The 23,909-nt window shown below is 39.4% G+C and overlaps 1 protein-coding gene across 1 annotated transcript in view; it reads left to right on the top strand.

The window, feature by feature from the left end:
- Nucleotides 1–23,909, top strand: part of SCML2 (Scm polycomb group protein like 2) — a 72,306-nt gene that overhangs the window by 31,265 nt on the left and 17,132 nt on the right. The window contains exons 4-7 of the mRNA XM_065647696.1: nucleotides 504–738; nucleotides 5,472–5,560; nucleotides 6,749–6,992; nucleotides 19,276–19,526. Coding sequence (XP_065503768.1) covers nucleotides 504–738; nucleotides 5,472–5,560; nucleotides 6,749–6,992; nucleotides 19,276–19,526 — 819 coding nt within the window. The remainder of the gene's footprint in view (nucleotides 1–503; nucleotides 739–5,471; nucleotides 5,561–6,748; nucleotides 6,993–19,275; nucleotides 19,527–23,909) is intronic.

Here is a 23,909-nt window from a genome sequence, read left to right as displayed (position 1 = left end):
CCAAATTTTATTTCAATTTCCAAGACTGTTATAATGTGAATAACTGTTTCTTGAAATTAAAAGCTAAGAAATCTTGTGGGTTTTGTGTGTGTTTGTTTGTTTGTTTGTTTGTTTGTTTTGGTGTTGGTTTTGTTTGTTTGTTTGTTTTTTTGAGTTGAATGTCATGTTTCTTGATGTCCTCGTTTTCACTTCAAGTATTAACCACTCCTCCTCCATCGTTATGTTCATATTTTCATCATGATTCCCTTGTTACCCTTCTTAGTACTGCTTGTCTTTTTAGTTAGTGGCCGTGTTTATGCAGTAGAGACACCAAGTATCTGAAATTGTAACTGTTGGGAGGTTTTCCAACCTCCTTTTCTCACTCTGCTAAACACTCAAAGTTCAAATACTTCTTTATATTTACCAGTTATATATTTGGATGAATGAAAGCTGTATACCAAACTGGCTGGTAAATTTAGCAATACTAACAACAATAAGAAAAAGTCTTTTACCTTTTATTGTAGTCTAGAATTCCACCTACAAACGATTTCAAAGTTGGTATGAAACTGGAAGCCCGTGATCCTCGCAATGTTACCTCAGTTTGTATAGCTACAGTAATTGGAATTACTGGTGCCAGGCTAAGGTTGCGGCTGGATGGAAGTGACAACAAAAATGATTTTTGGAGGCTCGTGGATTCCTCGGACATACAGCCCATTGGGACCTGCGAAAAAAAAGGGGGCATGCTCCAGCCTCCACTTGGTAAGAAACAAAGCTTCTAAGCTAATAAGTGTGTTGTGTTGCTTTCATGAAATTGATTTTACCTTTTTGTCTTGGCAAATTCAATGGTACTAACATTTCGCCAAACAATTCTTTAATTGAAAAAGAGATAAGCAAACTAATTCAGGCTAAGTGAATTATGACTTTTTCTTCTTTTTGGATTCTTTTGACATAAGAATGAGCAGAATAATTAGTGTGAGTTCTGTTATTTTCTTTAAATAGTCCCTTAATATTAAATGGGAGTGTCCAACTGCTTTCTTAATGATAAGCTCCACTGCCACGTGCCATTCTATAAATGTTCCCTCATACACACCCAGTCTTATGAGTGTGTATGGATGCAACGTTCTATTTCTTGATGCTGTGCATGCCCCTTTTAGTAGACCTTTGTAACAACCGGGGAAGGCCGACTCATCTTTTTCCCCTTCGGTAAATCAGAGCAAACCACTAGAAGGCGCTCGCTGTTAACGAGCCTGTGCAATGCTCTGCTGGGCTGCCCGAGGTTCATCAGTTCCGCACAGTCCGGATGTCTTCTCGGGCACTGGGCAAACTGGCTGTGCCCTGGGCAAACTGGCTGTGCCCTGGGAAAGGCAGCATAGTGTGGGTGAAGGGCAGTATTGCAGCGTTCTGCTCTGAGGTAGGAAAAATAGCGCTCCGGAGCTTTAGCAAACCTCTAGCTTATATTCCATGTGGTTCTCGTCTTGTCCCTCAATGTGTATTGATTTGAGATCTGATCAGTTTGTCATGACTGATTTGCAAGCATGATGAATGCTTGTGAACAAGGTGTAGCTTTCCTATGCTTAGAAATAGTATCATAGAATCATAGAACAGTTTGGGTTGGAAGGGACCTGAAAGATCTAGTTCCAACCCCCCTGCCATTGACAGGGACACCTTCCACTAGACCAGTCTGATCAAAGCCCCATCCAACCTGGCTTTGAACACTTCCAGGGATGGGACATCCACAGCTTCTCTGGCCAGTCAGTTCTAGTGCCTCACCACACTCATGGTGAAGAATTTCATCCTTATATCACATCTAAATCTACCCTCTTTCAGTTTAAAGCCCTTACCCCTTGTCCTGTCACTACATGCCCTTGTAGAAAGTCTCTCTCCAGCTTTCTTGTAGGCCCCCTTTAGGTACTGGAAAGCTGCTATAAGGTCTACCCAGAGCTTTCTCCAGGCTGAACAACCCCAATTCTCTCAGCCTGTCCTCATAGGAGAGGTGCTCCAGCCCATTGATCATCTTCGTGGCCTCCTCTGGCCTCGCTCCAGCAGGTCCATGTCCTTCTTAAGTTGAGGGCGCCAGATCTGAACACAGCACTCCAGGTGGGGTCTCACTAGAGCAGAGTAGAGAGGCAGAGTCATGTCCCTTGACCTCCTGGCCATGCTTCTTTTGATGCAGTCTAGAATATGGTTGGCTTTCTGGACGGGGTCACATTGAGCTTCTCATCAACCAACACCCCCAAGTCCTTCTCCTTAGGGCTGCTCTTAATCCATTCTCTACACAGCCTGTATTTGTGCTTGGGACTGCCCCAGCTTGTGTGCAGGACCTTGTGCTTGGCCTTGTTGAACTTCGTGAGGTTCACATGGGCCCACCTCTCAAGTCTGTCAAGGTCCCAGTATGCAGAATTTCTTTTGCCTTCCCTGAACAATATGAGTGACAACATTATGTTCCTTCCTAAACTGAGAAATAGTGCTTGGGCTTAGTCTTATTGAGGAAGTTTATTAAATGGAGAACTGTACAAACGAGTTCCTTGATATATGATGAATAAATAGTCAGAGGTAACTTTGACTAACTGCTGGGGGTAATATAAGTGTGATAGCTATTTTCTTTGCTGTGATTAACCTGTATATTTAAATCTGCATTCTTGTACCATTTTGTTATAGCTTAAACCTCTAGATGTGAAAATCTTTAAAGAAACACATTGGTCTGAAAATAGATATGCTTTTAAAAAGAAAGAAAAATGACAACCAACATTTATCTTAAACGCCACCTCTTCACCCCAAAAAACCCAACCCACAACAGCGGCACCCTCTCTTCTGCCGTGCTGTTATCTCCTGTAGTTTTTAGGAGATGCAAGATATAGTGTTCTTAATGTAAGAAATGAACTGTAAGCAGAAATTAGTTAGTTCTTGTTTTCCATATTATGGTTATGAACCACTTCTGGTTCAGTGTCATCAATAACACAAATGACAAGGCAGGTGCAGTGAAGATAGGTATACCTGTTTTCTCTTAGTAGCCTCTCAAAAGACTTGTCAATGCAGCTTGTTAACAACTTTCAGATCTTCTGTTTGAAAGGTGAAGTGAAAAGTAATGTTTCACTACAGTAGGAAACTTGATTTGCTTGTAGAGGAGCAAACAGATAGAGCAGCAGTTGACATAACTATAAGACACTTCACATAGATTATAAGGGTAGATTTCTGTGCCATTGTGCCACTTTAGAAACACAAGAAAAGCAATGCAACCAAGGTGCCAGGCCGGAAGAATATTTGGGATAGATAGATACAGCTTGAGCCAAGAAGGGGTTTTTTCATTCTTTCCTGTAAATGTATAGAAGTTTTGAATGAAAGCAATGGAAATTCTTGACACCTGAAGGAAAAGTTACTCGGGTTACCCTCTTGGAAGGTTTTGGTATAACCTTATAGAATTAACGCAGTGATATCAGCATGAAGAAGAGTTGTAATAGAGAAGAGCATACCTATTCCTTCAGCTGCACTTATGTACAGTGTTAAATGCTTGGCTTCCATTCAGGAGCACAGTGCTTTTTAAAACACGTTTCTAAACCAGCCTTATGGCTGGTTGTGTATAACTCTGGTTGTGTATAACGGGGTCAGTCGGTCCGTTAAGAAGAGAAGCTTTCCATGACCATCAGTAGAAAGGCTGATTGATGCCTTCTCTTCGGGTACTGTTTCGTGCAGCACCTGACAAGCAGCTGTTTCCCCACACCCAGGCACGTAAGTTTACCTGCCCTCCAAACAATTGCTGATTATTCAGAAAAGAATGTGAGTGCCATTATTTTGTCCCTCCTGCCCTAGATTTTTCTAGAGATAGGCTACATTCCAGCAATCAAACATTCTGGCATACCTAGATACATGTTTGAAAAAGCCTTTTTGGCACTTTTACAGCATCCTGTTCCTGGGCAAAGCTGGGAGCTAATTGGGTGTATAATTACCTCCTGTTAGACATTTAAGCAACTGTGTTGTTTTTTTTTTTTCTGAGTAGTAGGGAACCTTCTGGATACTAATGTTCTGCTTCTCTCATAATAACTAGCTAAAATAGTCCCTCCCACCTGATTTTTACATAGGTTTAATTATGCATGTTACAAAAGGGTTTTGAGAAGGTGATTAACTGTAGCAAAGAGTTCCTGTTCCAGCCTCTCTTTTTCCTAAGTGAGTTTTTGTTGTTGTTGTTGTTGAGAACTTAGTGTTCTCAACAAATTAGGCTGAGGAAAGTATTTTCTCTGACTTTACCAGGGTGACTTAAAGGCCAAATGAAGTTAATTGCAACTGTTGTTTAGTTCTCATTCCTCTGTCTCGCATATATGTATTTTCTGGGCTAGCTGGTTAGGAATATTGTGTTTCAGTGACCACACATGTTTAGGTTGTATGAAGACTCTGGTATGAAGCCAGGACTATAATCAGCTCAGCAGTCCTCAAATTATGACACCATTTGTCAAATATGAGCTTTGTATTCATTTAGGTGTTGCATAGGAAGTTCCAACTTGAAGAGTGTTTATTCAACTGAAGATAGCTTAAAGCTACTAGTTAAAGAACCATTATACCATATAATCTAGTTTTAGATGACTTAATGACTTAACTGATCAAGAATTGCAAATGTGTTCCACCTTTCTAGTTACATTTTCTTAAGAGAATCATCCAGGCTCAGTTATGAGGGAACTTATCAGTTCCTGGCAGATTCTGGTACTATTTGCTTTGTGGAAATTTTTCAATTTGCTCTATTATGTCAGTGTTTCTGTAGAACTGTGCCAGATATATAACTCCTAAAGACACAGAAAAAAATGTCCACTGTGTGTGTTATCTTACTCACTGCTTTGAAAAGCACAGAAAGCAAAAGGCCTTTTTTTGTTTGTTTTGTATCAACTGGAAAGTAGTTGATTCTGAGGGAAGATTATCTGGAATAAGAATATTTTCAGCCAAACCTTTGTTCTGCTCAAATAAGGTAGTTCATCTAAACAAATTTGATTATTTTTTTGTGTTTTTTATTCACTCATTAATGAAGAATATTAAAGTAGAAACATCTTCCAGTTTGTGTTTTCCAATATGATACATGGATTATTAAAATGTTTCTGTTCTTCCCTGTTATGTGTTCTTTGTGTTGTTTTAGAATGACAGCAAAAAGCAGTCCTGAAGAGTAAGCTAGATGCTTGCGCTGGGGAGGTTCCACTGGACCAGGGACTCTGTGGGACATCCTGATGATCTCCTATACTAGAACTTGCATGTCATTAAGTTCTAGATGTTTATCTGTAAAATCACAAATTATGATGAGTGATTCTATAGACAAGTCACTAGGAACAGAAAGGCATCACACAACTTTCTGCACAACAGCAACTCTGTCTGTTACTTCTTAGCTACTTTATTTTTGCCATGTCCAAAACAGAGGGAATGAAGCATTAGTAAAACAGAATTTATGTCCTTCTCCTATTTTATTTTACAAACTGAAAGTAGGACTATTATATACCAATTGTTTATTTGTTACTCAGGATTCCAGATGAATGCATCTTCTTGGCCAATGTTTCTCTTAAGAACTCTCAATGGAGCTGAAATGGCACCGGCAGCATTCTTTAAGAAGGTAAGAAGAAAGGGACTGCTAGTAAACAACTTTCTATCCATTGGTCCATGGTTACATTTTTTTTTAATGAGGATGCTAAGATATTACCCTGTTTGCTGCACGGGTAAGCAAGACTGTTATTTAAAATGCCTTTGAACTGGAGTGTCAAGCTGCAAAGTTGGACGAGAAGTGGTCTGCTTCTAGACCATTGGGTGGGCATCTCTTTTCCTGAGTTGGGACTTTAAAGCATTGTGTGTCATTTAGAAAAATTGTGTGAGCTCGTTTTTTGTGTCTCGTGGATTTAAGATACAATGCATCTCGCATTTCTTAATAGTATCGTATTCATATGATTGTGCACAGGAGTAAAAAAAATTTACTGGGGAGTAAGAACCATTGGAATACAGTGGAGTTTGGAAAGGTTTTGTTTGTCAGCAAATCAAACAGTTGGGTTTAGGCCTGCAATCACATTGCTTGCATGTTAACTTTATATAATTATATGAATTTTTAATATAAATTCTATAAATTTTCTGAGGCGTGCTAAGTCATGCTTCCCTGTGTTAGCCTACCAGCACATCTGAGATGGCTTTTGGATAACAAGGTTCCTGAGGCTGAGGTGGTAATTCAGGCTGCATTGAGCCACAACTCCTGCTGTGGGAGTACACTTGAGGCTGGTCACATTGACCTGATTTTTGTTTTTCTTTTGTCCACTTGGAATTAGTCTGAGGCCAGCTGAGTTAGCAGAGGCCTGTATATAATGTCCAATGCTAATGAATTTTTCATGGATTAATTGAGAGGTGAAGCTTTTACCAGACAGTTATCAGTCCCCAGAAATATCCGTTCCCTGCAAACCTCCTCCTCTTTATTAGCATGTAATAATTTCATTTTAGTGTCTTTGCTGTCTTGCTGCCCAGACGTAATGTATTGGGTGCAACCTGTTGCTTATGTAAATACTTTTAGTAGAGTCTTTCTGTCATGGACAATTTTGCTATAATTATCCCAGCTGTGTTTGTGGGAACAGAATCTAGATTTTTATAATACAGGAGAGCAAAAGCAAATTTGAAATACGAGTAAATTTCCTCAAATGTCTACTATAACTTTTTGAGAGTGATAAGTATAAGATGTTGAAGAAATATAGAGGTTTTTCTCTTATTTTTTATTTTTTTAAGAGGCCATAGAAAGACAAATATTCTACCTCTCTTATTTTTGTAGGAGCCACCAAAACCTGTGCCAAACTGCTTTAAAGTTGGAATGAAGCTTGAAGCTATAGATAGAAAGAACCCATACTTGATTTGTCCAGCGACCATTGGAGATGTTAAAGGAGATGAAGTCTTTGTTACATTTGATGGCTGGAGAGGAGCATTTGACTATTGGTGCAGATGTGATTCTCGAGATATTTTCCCAGTCGGATGGTGTAGCTTGACAGGAGATGCATTACAACCACCAGGGAACAATGGTAAGATGAGTAATAATATTACTTAATTATTTTTCCCCTCAATTACAGCAGAATTTAAAAAAACAGCTGGCTGTATGCAGGTAAGACTGAAGATTTGATTTGTGAGTAGCTGATGAGGATAAAATGTTGTTACATTTTCTTTATGTAGTTTAAAGCTAATAAGATAGTTTCTGGGAAACAATTTTTGTGTGTTCAAAATAACTCTGGGAACGGGTTTTTTTAATACTGTTAGGAAAGATTTTGATAATCTTTAATTTTTGTGTGCTTGTGAAGAATCTTGCACTTAAACTAGATTTGCTGTTTGTATTATACATAGTTAAATGCTCCTGTTTAATGATACTAATATATTTGCTGCAGCGGCACTTAATATAAAGGTAACTGCTAAGAAGGTAATGTAGTCTTTACTTCTGCGATGATTAGAGATGTAAACTATATATTTAGTGTTTCTTCCTTTGTTCCCGCAAAATTCTAGCTTGAAGCTGCCTGTTCTGAATGCTTTATCATCCTCATATCCTTAATGATGTTTGTTCATAGGGTTATAAGAGTCCCTTTAGCTAATAGCCAGTGTGCTTTATAATGTACAGCTACCTACCTTAGAAAGAAAGGAAATGGAATAGAGAAGGATATCCCTGAATGAAATTCCTCTGCTGCTTTGGAGACCTCTTGTCGTGTTTCTGTAGTATAAGGCTTTCATGTCAAACTGTTTGGGCTCTTCTGTCCTCACCCCCTTCAAATTTGTCAGAAAGAGAGGATTTTAAAGAGGGGAACTGTATTTTAATTAATTAATATTGTTGACCAGAATAATTTGTTCTCATGGTGAGCATTTTTGCAGCTGGTGTTAGGTGAGGAAGGAATGAGTAGACTGGTATCACAGAACTCTCACCAAAGTACTGAAGGAACAGAAATAAGAAGGCAAGAAATGAGTCATGTTTCCTGCACCCTCCATCTCCGTTGCTTTTGTCAGTCTTTTGCTGGCAGGTCAAGAACCGTATGGAAAATCTAGGTGAAATTAGTTAAGGATACGTCTGCATCCTTGTTCCCCCCTGCCTGCCTGTACTGTCTGCAGTTACTGCCAGTGGTCCTGGCACCTCTCACCAGCCCGTTTTGGTGCATTTCGGCAAGGGAGCCACTGTCGGTGTAGCTGTACAGGCAGATCCAGGTTGATAGAATCATAGAATCATTTCGGTTGGAAGAGACCCTTAAGATCATCGAGTCAAGCCGTAACCTAACTCTAGCGCTAAACCATGTCCCTAAGAACCTCATGTGTCTGCCAGTACAAACCTGCAGGGAGAAGGCAAGGGGAAGTCAGCTGAGGACAATTTGCATTCCATCAGAAGTCATCTAATAGGTACCAGGCTGACCAGAGCCTTAATGTTTCTGTGCTCCAAATCTGTCCCGCATCTTTCTCAGCTTCTTCAGAAGGGCTGACCTTGTCTTGAGAAATCATCAATGAGATGTGTTGTTATGGTAAGTTAATTACATTAATTGCGGTGAAATAAAATGGCTTTATACAAAAGGGGCTGTGTAAATAAGTGGTATAAATGTTTTAGAAGATATTTTTGTGACAGTTTAGATTGCTGAGTCTAGTTGCATCTTCTGGAAAGAAGTAATATTAAATTGTTTAGTCTACTCCAGTTTCAATGCTGAAAAACCAGTAATATTTTGAGAGAATATGTACAGATTTTTTTCTTGCCTGATTAGTGCTTCATAGAGATCAGAGTTGTTTAACAATTAGTTACTAAAGTTGATTATGTATTCCAGTTGTTCAAGTAATAAAGAAAAAACCCCCCAGAATTATTAAGTAAGTTAACGTTTTCTGAAGGCTCGAAATACCTACCCAGGTATTGATATTGATTCTCTTGCTTTGTTATAAAAACAGTGATAATTCAGGCTTTAATAAAACCTGAAGCAAGGTTCTTACAGACTTGTAGTTGAAACTGAGGATTTTGGACATGAGATAGCAATTGTGGGTGGGGAGGTGCAGGCTGAGGACTTTGTTATTTTTGATTCTAAAAGTGAGCCCAAAGTTAACTGCAGTGTGTGTGCTCCTTTTCCCCCCTGTTCGAAGCATAAAGAACATGTTCTTTCAATTTTACTTCATGTGCTTATCTTTTACGTTCTGTTTGTGCTTGTTATATGCACTTGTCAAATTTACATAGCTAGATGAAATATTTTTTTTGCGCTCAAGTTATGCTTTTCACTGTTATTTGATCACTTTTGAGCCATTAAAGAACTGTAATGATAGTCCTTTATTAAGATGTAAATAATAGCTTCAAGGAGAGTGTAATCAAGTCATTTCAATTCAGAAATATGATAACGTTGTCAGGATTCTTCATTAAGTCACATTAACATTGACTGCTCCTGTTAAGGAAGAAAGTTTGACAGATACTATATTGTATCACTTTAAATATTATAGTTTTGTTCTGGCCTGGACTTTTTTCCTGAAGGTTAGTTTTGTATTTCTGCCTTGAATTACTGTATTAGGAAGTGAAAATAATTGACTGAGTATGGCTTCAATTTCAGAGTGTTTATCATGGGAAGTATTCTTGATTTTTTTTTTTTTTTTTTTTTTTTTTTTTTTTTTGGTAACTACTTTTCCTGAAAGCATTTAAACATGTTAAGTAACTAGTTAAAGGACTGAGAAAACAAACAAACAAAAACTAAACCAAAACCAAACACGTTTTAGTGACCAAGCAAAACCAATATCCTGTGATCTAACTACAAAGGCGATAAATAATACTTTAAATTTCATCCATACCTAGGACAACAATTTCCTGCCATGGGATTTATATTTTAGGGTCTAATTTAGCCCTTTGAAAGAGAGCTGAAATGCAGTAAGGAAGACAACATGAAAATTAGGGAAGATTTTATTTTAGATGTTTACTGTCGTAGCCATTTAGGATGCCCAGAGAGACCGTAGCACCTCTGTCATGGGAAGTTTTTAAGAACAGTTTAAACACAAGCTTCTTAGGTATGGGTGAATTTATTCAGAACTGATTACATGGTATATTTAGGATTTATAGCATTGTCTTCTGTAGCTCGCATTGGTTTTAGGGATATAATTCGGGAACTAAGATGCAACTATTAGTAGATAAAATGGAGAAGGTTTGGGGCCAACTGTTTTTGACATTCAGGCCTTAATCTTTGTGTTGCTGTTTTGTCTTTGGTCCTTATCAAAAAATGTGAATTAGGTGGATCTGGCTGGGTGTCAGGTTATGCGTACAGTGGTATGAAATGTAGCGTTCAATATTTATACTAGCAGAAGCTGTGCTTAGCTAATGTCGTAATTTGTTTCCTTAGCAATATCTCTGGTAGCAGTAATTTATGTTATGTATGGTTTGACACCAGTGCTTGGTGTTGGCTTGGCCTGCTGGCCCAAGGTTAGTATTTTAAGGATTATTTTCTCTGTGTCTCTTGGTCACTTACATGCTTTTAGAGATGACTTGTCACTCAGGAACACCAATGTGAACTATAGCTGGTGAAAGAAGTCAGCATGATAGTGTCTATGCTGGATCAATCTGACAGACCATCTGCTCTATCAGGCTTTCTCCAACAGTGGTTGAAAGCAGATGTCTGAAGAAAAGCGTAAGCATGTAGGAGAGAGGTTTGCAGAAGTAATCTTAAAATCTGGCTGTTTACAGCCCAGCACTTCCCAAGCTCAGAATAATGCCTTTATTCTGAGTACTCCTGGAGGAGCTTGATCTATTTTATTCCATTATATTTTGAAGCCATCTGAACTTTTAGCACCTACAACATTCTTCAGTAAGGAGTTCTGTACTTGAGTATATGTTCTGTGGAAATGAAGATATCATTTTTCTTGCTGGTAGTTTCATTTGTTGTCCTCGTGCCTTGTACTGAAATACCTTCTTGTAATTCCAGTACTTGTGCAGAAAGAGACAGTGAATAGTTGTTCCCTAATTACCTTCTTCATGTCCATCATAATTTTGTAGACCTATTTTCTAAGTTCCCTCAGTTATCTGTATTCCAAACTTGTAAAATCCTGTTGTATTTTGTTTTTCCTTGTTATGGGATCAGTTTCACTCTTCTGATCACGCTTGTTTTTCTGTACTGTTTCCATTTCAGCTGTGTCATTTTTGAGTCACTGGAAGCAGAAGTACACAAGGTATTTAAGACTTAGTGGAATTGTGGTGGTTTCTGTATTTTTTCCTGTTCTTTCTAAAATTATTCATGAACTAGTATTTGGGATTTTTGGACTACTACCAAGCAATGAATAAACACTGTCATAGAAATATTTATTTTAATTCTAAGATGTCATTTTTGTATGCATCAGCTGAAAGGCCATCACTGATCACAGAAGCTGGGTTATTTTGAATTACTGGACATTGAATTTCATCTGTTACTTCCTTTGCCGAGCAACTGCTGAGCTTTGCAAGATCTTTTTATACATTTTTACTGACTGAAGTAATCGTTCAGCAGTTATTGTCGTCTCATGCTTTACTCTTGTCCTAGATCATATATGAAACAAATGGCACAAGCCCAAGCAGAGGTCTCATCAGGATGTCTCTAGAGTCCTTTCTTGACTGTTGGAGACATTTCTGTTTATTCCTGGCCACTGTTTGGTATTTCCCAAGAAATTCCGTAGAAAGCTCATGAGGTTCTTCCCTCATATTCATTGCCAACTAAGGATATTTTTAAGAGACTATGGTGTGAAATCTTGTGAAGTACAAATCCTCAGACTACCTCACGTGACGTGCCATTGACTGCTTGTTTTTTGACTCCTTAAAAAAAATAATAATAGGTTTTTGAGATGTGACTTTTCTCTACAGAAGCTTTGATTGGCTCTCCACCAACACATCATATTTATCTTTGGGTTCACTACCTCTGTTCTGTACAAGAGTTTTTAGGAACTTGGCCAGTACAAACATCAGGTGTCCTGCCCATAGCTTGCTGGCTGCAGTGCTGGCATCGCATTAACCACCTTTAAGTCTCTGAACTTGAGGCAATTTTTAGGACAAACTTACAGAGCACCATCAGTAGGTTGGGCATTTCATCTTTTCATTTCCTTAAAACTCCTGCCAACTCTCTACTGTTTGCTTTTGTCTCCATTTCCTGAATTCTAGTACTGGTACTTCATGTCAGGGAACTTGTTTCAAATCCCTGTGAAGAGGGGTTCTGGTATGGGAACTGATGTGATGAGCTTCGTTGGAGTCAATATGAACACAAAAACTTCCAGTCTTCTTGGTTTAGTATTATCTTCCATATGTGCTCATTCTGAAATTTGATCGTCTGTTGAGTCCATGTAACTTCTGCTTTTGATATACTTTAAAAAGGCCTTTTAAGTGTGATGTCTTTTGAATTTTTTCTATTAACTCTTTTTCTAGGCCAAACATACTATCCTTTTCTATTTAACCACTGTAGACTGTCATTTTTATTTTACTCAACTGGAAAATAGAAAGCTGTTACTATGTCTAAGAATATTCTTGTATTGCACTGTAGTTACTTGTATCTGAGGCTTATGACTGAAGTAAACACCAGATGACTAGAGCTTGTCAGAGCATTTTTGGTTCGCTGTTTCTATATAAATTCATTTTAATGTTTAGTCGTTATATGTAAATGGAAGTTACTTAGGCAAGCCACTTTTTATTCATAATAGAAGTAAAACCTTTTCCATAAAAGACAGAAAACAAAAGCACAACTGGGGACAAGCCATGTGGGAAATGATAAGTAGTTTCACCTGCAAAGATTGATTTCAGTATAAAGTAGTATCTATAATTTAGATGTGAACAGCTTCTGGAGAGGGATCAGTTTCTATATATCCCTGATCCTCACGGTCTTATGAAGCTGGATATTTGATGGATAAAGGTGATGCAAGAACTCGCACAGGAGGAGCTGCTCTCTGCGCCCTACCAGAAAGAATTTGGGTGACCAAAGGAAGACGATGTAGTAACCTAAATAAAAACAGTGATATGCTCTATCTTTTATCCTTAGTCTTCTCCCTCGTTCCCTCCCTCCTTCCTCTCTCCATCCTCCTCTGTCTCCCCGCCCCCGATCCACATCCTGTGTCACCTGATTGCTTTTCTCCCAATTCAGTGCATTTATTGTCAGTGAGAGCAATCTTCTTTCATTACGCTAATCAGCCTGTGATGTTAAAGGTCTCCTTCAAAAGCTGTCTGCAGCAATAAGAATAATACAGGCTCAAGCAGAGATCAAAAAGTATCTTATTTGTCTGTTTTATGATTTGTTATTTTAGTTTTATTTAATTTTCAGATGTGTTGTCAATGCTTACCTTGTGCAGGTTTTTCCAAGCTAGCTACTGGAGATGCACTTCTATGTTGTTGATAATGAAATTATGTCTGAACAGCTGTGCTGTATTTTCAGCTGAGTTGCACACGAATGTGCCACATCAATATACACTTAAGTACTACTCTGTAATGTTTTCAGATGAAACAAAAGAAGTGTTGGAACTTTAGACAGAGCTACAGTTAGATCTGTGGAAAGACTCTGCGTTGTTTAAAGTAGCCAAAAAGAATCAGATAAGCATGGTAATTCTTAAGTTTCATTAAAGAAAGAAACAAATGTTGAAATGGTACAATTTCATACTGCTGGAGGTTTCATTTTTCTCTCAGTGCAGCCAGCTTCTTTTCGTGAGCAGGTCACAGTAGTTAAATCAGGCACATACAGTAAGCAGATTTATGCTGTCTTCAGAATTGTACATGAAAAACTCCTCAGTGCTTCAGGCTAAAATCTGATTTGCCACATTCTCTCACATGTTAAGCTTTTTTTATTTGGTATTAATGTTTCTTGGCATCTTGCAGCAAGACGTGTATGGTGCTACTACAGGGCAGTTAATCACTTAAGAAAATATGAAGGTTTTGCCTTTCCCAAAGCTGTGACTTTACTGTAAGTCTGGTTTCCTTGCCACCTTACTGTGTTTATTTAGAAGGTGTAATTTTCTTTTAAACTGGAAGTACTACAACACAAGTATTTTTGACTGTTACGGGGAAAATATTTTTTTTATTTGCTCTTGTTTGGGTATTGTGGATACTAATGTCAACAGGGGTTGTGTCACCCAGCTAGTGGATGGGATTGAGTGGATTTTTTCCAAATCTGTGTTAGTACATATAAGCTATGTTAAGAATATCAGTGCTGTCATTCAGATGCTGGAACAAGACAAATTGTGGCTTGGCACTAACCATGCTCCGCATTTCTTTTTTCTTCCTTGAAGCTTGTTGCGTATTACCGCTTCATTTCGGGCCCACCTTTCATCCTGCTGATGCTATTTGAGGAAAAATAATGGCAAAACTGGGCAGAATCAGCATGCTGATTCTTTACTTCATCATTACTAAAACTCTTGCCCAATATGTAGAGCTAGGCTTTGCCACTCTTATTGACAGATTCATCATCAGCACACCTAAACTGTCTTCAGGTAGCTCAAGTTTGTGCTGCGTTGATAGTTTATTGGGTATTTACTTGCTCTCTTCCTTCTCAGCTTATCAGCAAAATACAGGTTTGGTTTGGTTTTGGTTTGGTTTTGTTGTAGATAGCAGAAACTAAAATCTAGAAAGAAGAAAATTACAAGCCGTGATGTCCATGTCTTGCCAAGGTGGATGTCGAAGTTTCCAAGTGCAATGTTGCTTTTTAGATATCAAAATGATGACTTATAACTGATGTTCTATCATAGCAACATATCAGTTACTATCTCGCAGCTACCTCTTAACCAGAAGTAACCCAAACACAGATTGAAAGAGGTGTTGTGTGTTACAGACCCTTATGCTTTTGTATGGCTCTCTTGTTCAATTGAGACATAAGGACAAAAATTTTCATAATCCTTGGCAGTGAGCTGTTTTGAAAAATTGCTAATCTTTTCCACCTCCTTTCCCAGTTGTCAAAACGATCATGCTAATAACTTGCTGTATTAAAGAAGGTTAATTTTATAGTTAAAATCCTGGGTTAGAACTCAGGAGGTATGTTTCCATTACCTCCACTCACATGGATTTAGGGTAAGTTGCTGAATCTCTTCGGCCTATTTTTTTATGCATAAATGAGAGAAGGGACAGGTTTTTATATCCATAGAAGAGCATTCAGCTTGTGTCTCAGTGGGGACATAGGAACAATACTGCAGTACAAATGGAATCATTTCTGTCTTAAAAGAAATTCAGGTTTAAACACTGAATTACTGTTTTTAGTGTCCTAATTGGCAGCTTCACCTATGGTAGCAATGCTGTATTCACAGAATATACAGCAAAATCGGCCCCCACCTTGCTTTGTGTGATTTTACTTCAGCTTTTTAAAGTCTTGTCCTATGATTGCTCCTATGTGACGCTAACTGAATGGTAGATTTCTCATGTTTAAATATTACAAATCTGAACCTATTTTTCCTTCACTTTCCATAAAAATATTGAGTGAAACCATCGTTGGGGATTATCTAAAGGAATTTTACTATTTAGAATTGCATGAGAATTCAGGCTGCTGAGCTGTCACCCATCCCATCCCCTTCGCAAGCGCTGGAGGTTTCAGTAGCTTCAGATTTCACAGTTGTCTTAAATATCTGACTTATCCCCAAGATCTCTTGCCAGTATAACACTGTGGGGTCAAATTTTGCAGTCCTGCATGTGTCTGGGCAGTTTTTCTGCTTCTACAAGCAGAATTTGGCCTTCAGTCTGCAGTCTAATCTTTCCTACCCTGCTCACGCAAGTGAGCTCGGTTGGCTCCAGTGGATCTGCTTGTGCGACGAGGGCTGAGTTGTCGCAACGCAGCTCTAGGCTGTGTGTTCCGAGATACCGGATTGGGCGTTTCTCTTACATACATTGGATGCAAAGTTTATAGGTGTTGGATTCTCGCAGAATGGTTTTGGAGAAAAAATGAGGATGTTTTGAATGAGCAGGAATTGAAAGTATGGAAACTGTTTCCGTGTTGCATGAGGGCAGTCACCTATAGCCCTCACTAACATCACAGTATAGCTAGAGCAATGTGAACTTTGAAAAAGCTGTTTAGTTGCTAACATTGCTATGGTAAAGTATGTTTGTGTAGCATGTTCTCTGCTTTTCACGTATTGAGGATGCCGGTATGGTTTTTGGGTGTAAATAAGAGACTTGGGAAAGAATGACATGCAGTGCATCCACTCCTGAAACTGAAGCAGTGGATGTTAGTGTAGAAGAGCAACACCACACAAATGCTTGATTTTGTTTGTGCAAATGAGAAGGCCTTTGTGATGCAAAGCAGCATCCTGAAAAGGCAAATGTGCTTTTTTGGTTGTAAATATCCCAGCTAAATACTGCAGTAATTGCAAGCAGAGCTTGGCATTTTTCCTCTCTATTCTCTTCATCGTTATATTTTAACAAGTTCTCATGAGACTATTAAAACGTCTTAGTTTTTGGATCATGTGGCCTAGTGCGGATAACTCTTGTCTACAGATGCAGTGGGTTGGCAGCTTGATTTTTGCATGTCTTTTCATTTCCCTCCAGATCCTGTGACCCAGCGTAACCTTTGGTCTCCCTCTGAAGGCCGGGGTGAAGGAAGTATGAGCAGGTGACTGATGATCACTGTCAATACAGCCTGCAGACAATATGGGAATTACTTTAGCAGTCTCCCACTCCCTTCCGCTCCCCCCGTCCTCTCTTAAATCAACAAATGCAAATAGCGGCCTCCTCATTTGCTGCTATCTCCAGGAGGCTGCCCAGGCAGCATGGGCTTTGTTGCAGTCCTGCCTATGGAAAAAACCAGCTTCGGCACTAGGCAGAAGGAAAAATACCAAATGGGACCTGACTCCCTCCCCCTTAATGGTTAATGCTGCTAATATTTGGTCCTCTGGCGTATACAGGTAGGAGGATGCTGAGATGAGGGTACTTGGTGTGTGTGTTTCAAGAGGGCAGCCAGAAGTGGTTGGAGCTGTTTGCATTGTTACTCTTTGTCTGGTAAATGTCCTTCCAGAAGGGAGCAGGGATTGCCCCGTGTCCTGAAACTCATACCTATGCTCCTAGAACCTGTTGACATTGCAATCAGCTGTGTGTTTAACCTTAGCTGTGCCTTTACTGTGCGAGAATAGAAATGCATTTGATAGATTTCAGCAGAGGCACGAAGAATTTGTGAACCAACATTTCTTTACGAATTTGTGATTGTTCTGTTAAATGCATGGTTGTGTGGCACAAATAAATAAAATAGCTGCAGTTTACATTGGTGTGAGCATAATACAGGACACAATGCATAGTACTGTGTTGTACAGCATACAGTTGATGTTCTTTTGCTTTCTAGACGTACAGCTTAACACGAGTTGTCATTCAGCAATTTGGAGACATAAGAGTAATGCTATGCCAGCATTTGAGTAAAATTCTGTTCATCTTATTTTAAGCTGTCATTGCATATGAAAATAACTTTTGGCATACATAAATAAAAGGAAAGTGATCACTTTGCACATCCTTCTCAGATACCTAGGGATATCATGTCTATATTTGATGTATTAGGATTGCAACCAGCCATAATGAAGATATTTCTTCTGAACTGCCATTTAGGAATATTAGATTGTTAACCAAATCAGGTGAATAGCAATGTATGTAAATGCTCTTACAGCTTTAAAAAATGTGTGTCAGTAGTACTTGTATTTTATAAGAAGTCTGTTTATAGCATGTATTTCATCTTATTGTGACATTTTTTATTGCGAATGCTTAATAACAGTTAACTCCTGAATAAAAATTCAGAGTTAAAGTAACAGTTGTAAAGTTAGGTGCTGGACTGCTAAGGTGAATATCACTTGTAGGGCTAGACAGTAAAACTATTACTCAATCTGTAAGTATGCTATTTTCTTAAGATCTCATTTCAAATGTACCTTTGAGTTTTATTTCATGTTTTATTTGCTCACCAGAAAGCCTCAACATACTAATATTTTAGGAGAAGAAATATTCTAAATTCGCAAAAATCCAGGAAATTAACTATTCAGCAGCCCCCCATGCTCCATTTTCAGTTTGCAGTTGTGCTTTGGACCAGGAACCAGTGACTGACAGAGTCAAAGCTTGCTTGACCCCTAACTTGCAATACTTCTAAGTTGTGTCATACTAAGGTCATAGTATTTGAGGTTAGGGTGAATCATGGAGATTCATCATCACCGAGATGCAAAAGGCTGGGCTAGAGGCAGTGGAATACTAGAAGGCCATCTAATTTCAGTGTAAAGAATTCAAATTATTTCCAATACGTTATGTTACTTTCCCACACCTCTCGCACCGAGGGTGGTTTGATGTCACAAAATCTACTGTTTTCATCTTCTACTTAGCTCTTCCACAACTTCTGCATCAGCCTGCCTGACAGCAGTCAGGCCAACAAAATAGAATATTTGTTGGACTTTTGGGCTTAGCATTTTGTTGGCCACAGGTGCTGCTGTAGCATGGTGTGGTACATCTTTTCGTTGAGGATGTGTCCTTATCCATTTGTTCTTCTCGGCATCCTTCTGGTGTTTTAATCAGTTAATTGTGAAGGGAACTGTTAAAATAAAATCATCATTATTACTTCAGAGAAGAGTCGGTTGGGTGGAAGAGGTTGCTAACTAGGAGGTTCTGTTCAATGAACTCTGATTGCATCTTGCAGCTTCACATCAGATTGTAATACAGTCACATCATATACATATTCGAGCAACTTTTTTTGGGGATGGGAGATTCAACAGAGAACCGCTTCGGTGTTAAGAATGAATAAAAATGATACTTTGTGTTTGGTTTTTTGGAAGTCCTTCTTCCAAATAAAATTTTAAGTCTGATGGCACTAGGCAGAAAAATCTGGATATATTTATATGAATTTAACTTTCTAAACTGGCATCTCAGACAAATGCTTGTTCATGATACTTTGCCTGTCATCAGGTTTTCCTCTTCAATGGGATGGTTTTCTTCACTACTCAAAAGGTTTGTAGCTCCCTAGAGGTATTTAGCATGTCTTGTAATTATGGAAACTGCTCTTAGAGGAGAACAGATATATTGTGGGCTTTATAATCTGTGAAGTATTTTGAAGGCCTTCTTGATGAATGGCACTGTACATATATCATAAAGAAAATTGCGGGAAGCATATATAAGGTGAGTGGATTAATTCTTTTTTATTTTTATTTGGATGTTTTTCTCGTAGGAAAGTCCCTCTAAAATAGTGGGTATAGAAAGTTCTGGCTTGGCCTTTGATGAAGTTATATAGTTTCATGCCAACCACTTAAGTTCAAAATATCCAAGTATATTTATTTAAAAAGATAAATTGTGCACTACTTTTTTTTTTTAAGCCTTTGTTAGAAAAGTTGCTTTCCATCATTCATTTTGAGGTTTTCCTCCCCTCCCCTTTTGTTTTTGTTTTTCCTCAGTTTCCATTACAAAGAGCAGTGCAAAAATCCAATCTTCCCCTTCCAAAGTGACCCGGCGTTCAATGCAGTCTCCACAGAAATCTGCTCCAGCACCAGCGCAACGGAGCAGGAAACCAGGTCGGGGCAAACCCCCTGGACAGTCTGCAGCTCCCAAGAAGGGCAGGTCTCCTAAAAATATTCCCTTGACAAAAAGCAACTCTCATACTGAAAATCTTAAAACAAGGAAAAAAAGTTTAAAACCTGGAAAAAAGGTTAGTCCTTATCTACTACTTTACTTTATATTGCAAAACTTTGTAGTGAGATTTTTTTAATTATTATTATTTAATTTTCTGTCTTCTCTTCAGCCTTCAGGGCTTTACTATTTTCAGCAATTGATTACAAGAAAAAGTCTAGAAGAGCTATTCTAGAATATTTCAGTATGAACTTCTGTGCATTATTTTATTCCAGAACAAGACTACAGATTTATTTATGGATCAGTTCTTGGTGTTGAAAAATACTATTCTGGAATAGCCATTTTCAGTAATGTTCCAAGAGCCAGGGAGGCCTTTAGGGTTTTTAGTCTGGGTTATTTTGTTATTGAACTATATGCATAGTTTGCTTAATTTTTAAAAATTTTTATTATTTGGGGGTTTTTGTCTCATGCTTAGAAACAAAAGATTAGGAACAGTGAGGGTTTTGGTGCAAAATTTAAGCACTTTAAGCATACAGCTGGATTTGCCAAATGGATCTCTTAGATACCCCCTAATCCTGGAGATACCAGTGTGACGCAGGAGGCTTCTTTCCAGGCAATACATTTCTCCAGGTGTGGGCTGAATTCTGCCCTGACCTGAAAGACACTGCGTCTTTCTGCCTTTCTCCTTGCCAGGCTGAGTCAGACCTGGACGCTTGGCAGCTGCTTCCAGCTTCAGCTCTTCTGAAGCTGCTTGACCAGGTACGAACCAGCACTGCTGAAGCCCCCCCCCTTACCACTCCCACCAAAAGCGGCACTGGTGGGTAAATGATCCCAGTATGAGCTAGTTCAGGGAGCCAAACTGGTAGACAAGTAACTCAGCATCTCTCCCTCTTCTTTGCTGCCCCTCCTTCCCCGCAAGGCACAAATGCTACTGGTGCTGCTTGGAAGGACAGGATCGCAGCAAGGAAGGTTTAGACAAGTCTTAGAATCAGAATCATTTCAGTTGGAAGAGACCCTCAGGATCATCGAGTCCAACTATAACCTAACTCTAACACTGAACCATGTCCCTAAGAACCTCGTCCAAACGCCTTTTAAACCCCTCCAGGGATGGTGACTCCACCACTTCCCTGGGCAGCCTGTTCCAATGCCTGACAACCCTTTCTGTGAAGAAATTTTTTCCTTATTTCCAATCTGAACCTCCCCTGGGTCTTGAACTGGCATAGAAGTACAATCTATTTTCTGAGGCTTGCTCAGCCACCGCAGGCTGTCAAAGAGGAGTAGCAATCCTGCCATCTCTTTCCCCAGACAATTTGTGTCTGTCCCTGTGCTCCTCCCTCCTTTGCATTAGCAGCAATGGGGAAGCAGAGACATTGTGCTTTCTGTTTGTGGGTTTGGGTTTTTTAGGGGGTTTTTTGTTTTTTATTGAGGGAGGGAATTTCTCCTCCCATCTGGATCACTGTAGGCCGTGGGATCTATTGCTAGTGATGTGTGGGAAGGGGTGAAGTAATGGCACAGGTGGGACATCTCCCTTCAGTGATAGTGCTGATCAGTGTAAAAGTATTGGTGAAGTAACATAATTAGAGCATATCCAGAAGGCTCTAGCACGAAACTGGAAGCAGGCGCTTTGTTGAAATGATGACCACAAGGTAAGAAATTATTCTGGGAACTGGAAATCGAAAGCTGAGCACTGTCTCCTCAGCTGCCTGCTCTTCCCAGTCAGGCATCCAAACTGGCAGGCTACTGATGCAGCTGGTCTCCAGCTTTCTCTCTAGCTTGGTGTATAAAAGTGCACAGATGAAAGAGGAGAAAGGTGCTTCCATCCAGACTCAGCTGGTAGATGGAGTGTTCTTCATAATTCTGGGGGGCTCTAAAGGAGAGCATTGAACGTAGGACTTTCATATCTTAAGGACGTAGTCAGGTATGGCAGGACGCGCCCTTTTGTGTGAGAGTTTTGTTCTTTCTGTTTAATGAAAAAGAAATTGAGAGGCTTTGTGTATTTGGAATAAGAATTTGAGGCATCTCACCCTTAGAGGAGGCTTCTGGGCTCTAAACACAGGGTGTCTGGAAGTGTCTGCTTGGAACACTGCATTGGGCACCTGGTCTGTGTGAGGTACTTGGGGGGGAATTGCCTGGGGAATAGGGTTACTGCTGGCACTCCCCGTCTTGAGGCAGTGAATCAGAAGCACCTCTATATGCTCCTGATGTCCTTTTTGGTATCAGGCAACTGAGAGTTATGTTTTGCAGAGTCTAAGTTTGGTATATCTAACTTGAGGGTTTTACTACATTAACTTTTGCATTAAAAACTTTGAAAATGAGCTCCTTTTGAGAATCCACAGAGGGTTTATATTGCTTTGGTTTGGTACATGGTTAAATTGCCAAGATGTTACACATGTGTGTAAGCTCTTCTTTGGACTGTTACACCTGTTAGCATAAGGGTGAAGAGAGGAAATGGCTTTGTGGGAGTTGTGCACAGACAGGGCATATCTGACATGAAGTGCCATACAGCCTGTATACCTCATAATACTTAAGCAAATATAATGCAAGTGGTATGTACCTAGAGATTTGAAAGGGTGTGGGTGGTTTTGTGGGGTTGTTTTTGTTTGATTGGGCTTTGTTTGTTTCTTTTTTTTTTTTTTTTTAAAGACTGATCCAAAAAACCCCTCCAGATTTCAAGCTAAGTAATTGTGCTTCACGTGTGAGTTGGCTATGTGGTAGTTCAAAACCTGTGTATTTAGGGAGGTTGTTCTATGCCTGATACACTGTAGAGTTGTTTGATTTTCTTTGCTCTTTTTTTAGGCTGAAATGTTTATCATTGTGCATGTGTTAACTTTTGTTATATGACTAGAAATTTTGAGCTGTTGTGTCATTTTTCTCTTTGATTCAAAAGTTTTCTAAGCTTCTCCATGAGTATGAGATGTATGTTGGGTTTAGTCTTCATTTGTCTCCCTCAGTTTGCACTGTATGGTATTACTCTGTCATAATGAAGAAGAAATCTCTTGACATCTCTTTCATTATTTTTAAAAGTACCCTTTGCGCAACAATACAAAGAATTCCTTGCAGAATTTCTTGAGGAAGCGCCTTGGTCTGAGTGTGGATCACAGCCCTAAATTTGACCCCATGAAATGAGAGTTTTTAAGCATCAGGGCAAAGTCTGTGAAGTTGGCCGTGTGGTGCCAAGCTGTGAGCAGAGCTGTCTGCAGGCAAAGGGAGCTGGCATGTCCTCTCAGCTGGCAGGGGACAGCCCACGACACCCTGACCACACAAATGTGCTGAGCCCTGCTGGGGACGTGAGCCCGCCTCGTGAAACAATGTGGTTTGGCGATCACAGCTTGCTGCTCATCAGTTTGGGGTTGCCAAATGAGAACTTCAGCTGAGTGAGCATAATGTGCTGTATTTCCAAAACACAGGCTCTTTTCTCTTCCTGAAGGAGAAGGTAGGAGATGGCCAACAAGCCTCACCGTGCTTATGTGTTAGCGTGAAGGACAGATAGTTCCTCTCTCTTACAGTGTAGTGTTTGTATTTTGTTTTCATGCCTACATTTCTCGCATTTCCTCCTCTTTCCCCTCAACTCGGCCACCCATGTTTTGCAGCATGGTGACAGACAACTGGGCCCCCAAATAGTCCCTGCTTCAGAGCAGCCTTCAGGAATGTCAGACTTCAGATCAAAAGCTCAGACTTCCCTAGTACGTTTTTGTTCTGTGGATTAAGGATGGAGGGAGACCTTTCTGTCACCCAGCGTTAAGATACATAGGCAGTTCCTGACAAGTAATACATCACTTCTTGCTTTGGTATCTGACCTGAGCCACCTCATCTCATTCACAATGCAATGCCAAGCCTTGGCAGTCTATTCCCTATGTTCATGGCGATTCCACCCAGTGCCGTATTGACAAGCGGTTTCTCCAGCCAAACCTATCTTCTCTGAACTGTAAGGGGCACAGAAATTTTCTTTAACATGCCCTGGATTTCAGAAGAAAATTAATTCATTCTTTATAGGTGTTGTGAAGTTAAGAACTGCTGCTCTTAGGAAGATTGTGTGTTTTGATTGCTTTCTACACGATTTTTAATATGTTATTTGGAAAATATACTTGGAAATATATTTGGAAAAACATAACTGCTTCTAAAAGTATGAAGGATGGATACTGCTAAATGCAAGAGGTCTTAGTCTCTGTTAGCTACTTGAGTGACTTTTTGGTTCACTGTAAATCAATTTTAGCAGTAAGTCCTTACCATATGAGTAGCTGGGTCTCTGCTGCCTTCAGCAGTGTCAAGACCTTGGGTAATCTCTTATATTCCTAAATTTTTGGTAGGTAAGAGAATGAGAACATAACCAGTTCTCACGCAAGAATAAATGGTAAAGGGAGAGGTGGTGAACTTTTCTGCAATTCTTTTTCTTTTTGTATTTCCATGTATTTTCATAGCATGTCAAAGCACATTAGAAATGCATGTCTCTTTTCTAAACCCC

Source organism: Caloenas nicobarica, chromosome 1 (assembly GCF_036013445.1).
Source record: "Caloenas nicobarica isolate bCalNic1 chromosome 1, bCalNic1.hap1, whole genome shotgun sequence".
Taxonomy (NCBI): Eukaryota; Metazoa; Chordata; class Aves; order Columbiformes; family Columbidae; genus Caloenas; species Caloenas nicobarica.
This window is presented reverse-complemented; position numbering and strand designations above follow the sequence as displayed.